Here is a 7723-nt window from a genome sequence, read left to right on the forward strand (position 1 = left end):
TCCCGGGGGAGAGACTTGTTCCCCCTCTGCCTCCTTTATCCACTGCTATATGTGCTCAGCGTGCCCCATTCATGCCACTTTATTACTTAACCCCAAAACACAACATTACAATATTCTTTGCATCAGTAAGCAGTCTGTCCCACCATGCATCCCGCTTACTAAGCTGATTACACAAAAATAATAAGAACTCGTGCCTGCAGCAGTGTGTGGCTGCATACCCGTGTGTGTGTGTGTGTGTGTGTGTGTGTGTGTGTGTGTGTGTGTGTGTGTGTGTGTGTGTGTGTGTGTGTGTGCGCGCGACTATAAATATGCAGGGGCCAAAGAGGAAGTTGAGGGGAAGACTTGATGAGGAGGGAACTTGCAGTACACGTGATTTGGGAGACAGGGTATAAAATAGACTGATTTCCAAAATGCAACATGAGTCGTACGACAATCAACCTATTCAAACCACCGTGAAAAGTTTGCGTTACTTACAACAACAACAAAAAAAGTACGGGTTTCTCCGGACGCAACTGGAAGCACTTCCCCAAAGCCTGCTGTGCATGAAGGAAGTGAAGAAGTGGAGTTCAAGATGAGCTTCATTTCGTGAATCCCGTCTGATTATGACTGCATGTATCTCAGAGAGAAGCCTAATTTAGTTGGGGGGGGGGGTGAAGTAGTAGGGGATGACAGCTGATATGGCAATCCGTGGAGATTGCTATTGTGAGTGACCTCCAATACCAGGAATCAATAAAAGATTTATTTTGCTCTTTTGGGGAGGGGGGGGGCCCGTAGGTGACCTTTGGGAAAATGTTCCACCATTTTGGACGAATCCGCGTAAGTGCGGGCCATTTCACGGAGACAGTAAGTGTATGAAATGAGTGCCCCTGTCGTTGCAGCCCGGCTCCCTTTGACAGCTTGATGATAGAAGCGTCACATCCTCGGGAGAGTAAATGCAAACTGACAAGAGATGAGCCTTTGGTTGCCGAATATAATACGGAATTGTGCTCCGGGTGTCTTATTATCTTGTCTGTCGGAGTCTGAAAGGGGGAGATTTGCTTGAGAAGGGGGGGGGGGGGGGACAGAAACTGTACACATCCAACACCATCTCGTCCTCCGTAAAAGGGTAAAAAAAAATTGCTTGCCCCTACTAACCACAGCTTTCCCACCTAATGTCCACGTCTCCTTGGAATAAATACAAGTCGGCGGGATGTTTGTGGTGCCTCATAGCCCCTGTTTGCTGGAGTGGAAGACTATTTGCACAGACAAGCTTTTAGGAGGGGAGCGACCCTTTCGCCGGTGCAGCAAGCATGTGGTGGGTGGAGAAGGTGGGCAAGGTGCCGTAGACAAACACTACCCCGGCTGTCATTGTCTCCTGCCGACTTCACACCTGAGCACAAACTGTATATACACAGAGACAAAATGCCCCGTTTTATCACGCTACACCAACGAGTAGCATGACGCGCTAAAAAGCAACAACAGCCGTTGCAGGCTCAGTCAAGGTCAAGCACACAATAATCCTCACGTTCAAGAGAATGGGAGAAAAAAAAAACTGCAACAAGGATGCAAGGAAACTGTAGAGCGGTGCAGGTCCAACAGGCTGTTTCAGACTGATGGATTTTAATTGGACGCCCCTCGCTACAGTGTCCTGTCGAGGGCTCAAAAGGGTTGAGCTTTTGCACTCATTTAACTTGCCGCGTGTGTATATCTGTGTATGCATGTGTGTGCATGCATGCGTGCATTTGTGTGTGGTTGTCTCTTGTGTGTGTGTGTGTGTGTGTGTGTGTTTGTGTGTGTATGTGTGTGTGATTATGACACTAAGTGATTTGCAATGACACTGTCACAAATCCATACAACTCGTCACACATTGCACATAGAAAAGCAGCTCCTCCTCACTTTTCCTCACGGGTACACACACAAAGTACACAAACAGACAGACGCACACACACACAGGAAGAATATTGCAGCCATCAGCAGTGGCGCCGTAAGTGGGGTATAATATTATGAAGACTCTAAGGGCGCCGGACTAGAGGGGGCGCCACAACAGTGCTCAAAAATTGTTTTTATAAATGTATTTCTAGTTTTTCCCCTTATCCCACCCGATTACCCAATGGCATATGGCCAGATCTTGTCGAAGACCTCTCTGATTTGTGATCCGCAGGAAGGGGAGATCCACAGGGAGGAGAGATCCACAGGGAGGAGAGATCCACAGGCTCAATCTGGGCTATGGTGGTCTCACATTCCCTTTTGTTAAGAGCATTTCATATGTAAATTTGTCGAAATAAGAAGACGGGTCCTTTATTGGCGAAGCTGTTGATGAGGGGATTGTTGGGTGAGCTGGTAGCATGGGATGAAGGTAGAGGGAGGGGCTTAATGTTTAGAGAAGTCAGGAAAATAATAAAATAATAATTTGGTTAATTACATAAATAAAGGGCGCTCAGTCGTATTCTTTATAGGGGCGCAAAATCCCTGGCGGCACCCCCTGGCCATCAGCATCAAGGTCAGGGCACCTCCACGGCTTCATAGTAGGAACTGTATTTACATTAACAAGTTATGAGTCAGGGGGGATTTCTGTGTTCCTGCAGCAGTTTGGGTGTGTGTGCGTGGCAGGGGTGTTTGTGTGTACCTGTCTATCAGTATGCAGCACTGGATCAAAAAGAAATTCGGCAAATGACAGGGCGAAACACTGCCTATCTCAGTCACTCGAAATGAGAGATTGTCAAACCGAAGAGCACTTTTACCTCTTGCTTCTCCGCCACAGCACGTGCCACCACGGGAGTGACTCGGTATTGTGACTTAGGCACTGCACTCACTCAATAATGCAACGCTTCAGTTTAAAGGCTCGGCCCATTTTCATCAGAAGTCAATAACCGACATGCAAGTTCCACTGATACTCGAATAGCGAGAGTTCTCCGACTTTATGTTAATATACTCTTGACTATGAGATAACCCAGTGAATAAATATCCAGGCTCATCTTTTTGGTTGCTTGAAAGTCTGCAACGCACATGTAAGCAAAGCCAACCGCACAAATGCAACAAACCACTTAAAGCTTCCACATGCGATTAACGCTGACTACTGCTGAGCGCTGTTTTGAGCGCCGCGTCGCACAGGCGGTTTGAAATCGTCAAAATACCCCAGATTTTTTTTTATCTAACTGACAAATTTACAAACAAATCCTTCTTCAACACCACAGGTGCCGTCACATTCCAACTCTGAACGGAGCATTTGAGACGGTGCATCTGCAAAAAAATCAAAAAAATCAAAAAATCATACGACGCTTTCGTGTCTGGTGGCACGTAAGGAAATACGGAGGTGAGAAGGCTCTCCTCCTCGCCTCCCCTCTCTCGTGCTTCCTGCCCCCCCCCCCCGCCCTGCAGGAAAAGGCATGACTGTTACCACATCTTTTCTCTTTCTCCATCTCTGCCTCTGACAGGTCATGTGGACAGTGGCACCCGAGGCCATACTGAGCCCTGCCAGCCCTGCCAGGGCTCAGCCCCCGGCCAGACCGCCGCTGTTTCCCACAGCTCGCAAGACGCCACACCGAGGCAGCTCCGGCCGGCCCCGTACCAACACACGCCATCAGCAAACACCCTCTCTCGAGAGGCATAAAATGGACACAAGTGTGAGAGAGTAACAACATGCACGGGGCCAAAATAACTCCACAAATCTGCGGGGGGGGGGGGGGGGGGGAATACTCGTCCTTAACCACGTTTTAAGAAAGTTCCTATTTGAGAATGTTGCACATTTTTAGTGCATCATTAATGATATTGCATAAGATTGCACGTTTTGGATATATATGTGACAAGCTCTTTTAGACTAAAGCTTCTGAAGCTTATAAGAAACTACACGGACCAGACTTGACATCCACAGCAGATATCAGCAAGATCTATTTTAAGTGTACGTGCTCGAGAGGCTTGATGCTTATTAAAGAAAATTGCAACGCTCTGGGGAAAAAACCGGCCTTGTCTCGGAGACGCCAGCCTCAGGATAGTCAAGAAATAAAGGTTTAAAAGCAGAGCTAAACTCTTAATGGTTTGGGTGTGAATGATTATTTGACAACCACCCATAACCGTACCAAAACAAAATAATAAACGGGGGGGGGGGGGGGAAACAAAATCCAGTTTCTTTTTCCTTTTTTCTCCCCCAAAGTTGCAAATATTTGTCAGACTCAGCTTGCGGCCATTGTGCACTTAAACATCCGATCCCCATCCCCACACACACACACACACACACACACACACACACCGAGAGCGAGAAAGATAATGAGAATGAACAAGGCTGAGAGAAAGAGCAAGAGCGAGCGAGAGAGACGGAGGGAGAGAGAGAGAGAGAGAGAGAGAGAGAGAGAGAGAGAGAGAGAGTCATCTTAAGGTGTGTGTTTTGGATGCTGTGAGGTGGCGTTAGTTTTACGACTGACTGTAACTGAGCTGCACATGTAGACACACAATGCTTCACATTACAGATTCCACTGAGCTCTGTCACTGAGCATGCATAATAACGCTTACAGAAACACACACACACACACACACACACACACACACACACACACACAAATGTATGCATTTTAACACAATTTCAACACAAATGCAGGTGGGCACAAATCTAGCTCTCCAAACACCTTGCTGGTGCTAAACGACAACCTCCGCCAGTTGCTGTTGTCCAGCGTGTTCCCTCATACACCAGACAACACGACCAGAATAGCAAAGCTGCCCACGAAGCGCGGTGGTCCGGGGCACGCGGCAACAGCGTTAGCAGCCACTTATGACCATTGTAAGAAACAGCCAAGACGTCAACTAAAACCCACACGAGGAGCGAGAGGCCCATCCGTGCAAAATGTGTTCAAGGCGCTGAAAGCCAAAAAGCGATTCGTGTAGGGTTGCTTATGCACGGTTGTATGAACACATACCTGCGGAAAGTGCAGCTAACATTTAATCTCCCATAAGACACCACTGCAAACACGGAGCTGCTGTTGGCTGGCCCACGCAGCCCAGATGGACTTGATGCAAATACATGACGGAGAAGAGGCCTCAAAGCAGCGAGACGGGACAGAACCGGTGTCTCTTATTATTTGACTTGATGGTTTAAAAATTTTTTTTTAAATAAAAATATGATAAGTCACATTATTGCTTCGTTTTCCCGTCTTCATGCCATAAAAATAAGTTGAGCAAAATTATATCAGTGTGCCGGTGAAATAGCTCATAATGAAAAACATCTTCAAATCATACAAATTTGCTGCATTTTCGGGGGGGGGGAATTCTGCTAAAATACTTGGAATTAAAAACAATATTAATTAAACATCTCATACTCGTCTCGTTATCGCCACGTCGGCATTTCTAATATAAACTGCAGCATTAATGATCACAGGATGCGAAGACGAGTCGTTTTAATTGCTCTTTATTGTCTACACTTAGTTAAGTCAAGATGTGTTATTGTCTAGTAAAAAGTGAAGGCAGTTGTCCCTAACGGGTTACTCTTTGTGCTTTGTTTTATGTTGTTGTGTTTAACTTTAAAACATGTTGTGTATATACTGTACATACATCACTTAAGCTTTTAAACGTTCACTTTGAACGTCGTCGAAACGGCTTCAGCTCATCAGAACCGTCCAACTTCACAAACGGGGGAGGGGGGGGGGGTGAGGGAGGGGGAGGGGGGAGGGTCCTGACTGCAACTGAATGAGTTTTCCCAGAAAAGTCACAGGTGCATGAAACATTACACCAGCAGGTGACGTAACACACTTCATTCCCCATTATCACATTCCATCACTGGTATGGAGTAGCATACTGGTATGGAGGAGTATACTGGTATGGAGGAGCATACTGGTATGGAATGGAGATTCGTCCACTTGCTAGACGACTTGCCTTTTTCTCTCTCTTTTGTTGTTTTGCTGCCACCTGTCCCAGCACCACCACACTCTCTTGCATGTCAGCCCCCTACAACTTCCCATGATTTCTCTCTTTCTGTCTTTTGACATGGTTACCCTGACTGGCTGGCTGAGCTTCAGGCGTCCAGATGAGAATGGGGGGATGGCGGGGGGGTGGGGGGTGATGGAAGGTGCGGGGCGGCCGGGGGTGTGCTTACCGTACAGCTTGCTGGGGTGCCCTCTCGTCCGCGGCCTCGGCGGACAGCAGCAGGGGCTCGTCGGTCACGTCGCTGTCCGGGGTGGCCGCTTTGTCGTCTGCCCGGAGTCCTGCTGCGCTCATCTCGCTGCGCAGGGAGAGCAGCGGCTTGCTCAGCTGCCCTGTAATCATCGGCTCCTGGAGGAGGGAGATCGCGGGATCCCAGGTGGGAGACGAGGAGGAGGAGGAGGAGGAGGAGGGGGGGGTAAAAAAAAGAAAAGAAACGACCCCGGTTAGATGTGCCTCGCCGTCTTCGCTCTCGCCGGCTCCTTCTCTCTCTCTCTGTGTGTCTATCTACTCCTTCCTCACACCCTCTCCCTCTCCCTCTCTACCCTGCTTCTGCTCTCTATCGTTCACTCATCACTCTGCCTCCCCCACATCTCTCTCTCTCTCTCTCTCTCTCTCTCTCTCTCTCTCTCTCTCTCTCTCTCTCTCTCTCTCTCTCTCTCTCTCTCTCTCTCTCATCCAAGGCTGGTCCTCCCGCTGATGTCGCCGGCTGCTGCCTGGTGAAGAGCGGCTGCAGGCGGCGTGGCTCTACCGTAGCACCCCAGCAGCAGAAAAGGCGATGCACGCGCTCGTCTCCGCGGGCTCATGACTGGGCGACACGTGCCCCGGCCCCAATAAACTCTACGCCCGCAGCGCCACGCGGACAGGTTCTCCTGTGCTGTGCCACACGCCCGACAAGTGATCCGGATCGTAAGACCCGCGTCTCAAACCCCAGGTAAAACATGCCGAGCGCCACCCCCCGAAAACGGCTCAGCGTCCCCTCCTTTCTACCGAACGTCTTAGTCTGCACCGGAGAAGCCGAACCGACACCGGGTGCGTTTACATCATCCGAGCGTGCTCCTCGGAACCAGAACCACAGCACAGGCCGTTACGTTAACCCAGAGCTTGCCCCTTCGTAGGAGGACGAGGGGCACAGGGAAAGAAAACTTCTACCTGGGCCCCCTTTGGGTTTAAAGTTACTAAGGGCAGTTAACTGTTACAAACTTTGGAATCGATAGAAAACTTCCGGGCCCGCGAGCAACCGAAATATGCAGCAACAATAGAAATAAGTGCGTGATGGGCAGGCGCTCTTTACGGTGTACGTGTGCAGCTGAGTGTTTTCAGGAAACTGCACGCAACAGAACAATCTTCCGCCAGCGGTTGCACCCACTTACTTAAGCGCAGGCGATAAATGCGGCGCGATAGATTTATTTTTTAATTTGTTGCTGGGGAGGGAAAAAAAGCGTCTGTGCCGAAAGCCAGATTCAACAGAGGACAGCTGGGAACAAAATATGCTTACCTAAGTGCTGCTCCGGAGGAGGATGCGAGAACGTAACGTGTTGACAAACGTTTTCTGAATGTCCGGTGCGTCAGTCAGTCAGTCACGCACCAGCTAAAGCATGCCCACCACAGCACAGCGCGCGGACCGGCTAGCGCATGCCTGCTACACACCCACAAGTAGACTCCTCCACCTTCATGTATCTTAATAGATGCTGCAGGTTCAAGCCTGAGGTTCCTTCCAGAAACAAGCGCTGGAGATGTCACCTCCTCTCTGTCGCTTTCTCTCCCCCTCCCTCTCTCTCTCTCTCTCTCTCTCTCTCTCTCTCTCTCTCTCTCTCTCTCTCTCTCTTCTCTCTCTCTC

General features: G+C 49.2%; 1 protein-coding gene across 1 annotated transcript in view; it reads right to left on the reverse strand.

The window, feature by feature from the left end:
• Nucleotides 1-6228, reverse strand: part of pou6f2 (POU class 6 homeobox 2) — an 81244-nt gene extending 75016 nt beyond the window's left edge. The window contains 2 exon segments of the mRNA XM_056299813.1: nucleotides 6059-6084; nucleotides 6086-6228. Coding sequence (XP_056155788.1) covers nucleotides 6059-6084; nucleotides 6086-6228 — 169 coding nt within the window.
• Nucleotides 6229-7723: the final 1495 nt, after the last annotated feature.

Source organism: Lampris incognitus, chromosome 19, assembly GCF_029633865.1.
Source record: "Lampris incognitus isolate fLamInc1 chromosome 19, fLamInc1.hap2, whole genome shotgun sequence".
NCBI classification, from domain to species: domain Eukaryota; kingdom Metazoa; phylum Chordata; class Actinopteri; order Lampriformes; family Lampridae; genus Lampris; species Lampris incognitus.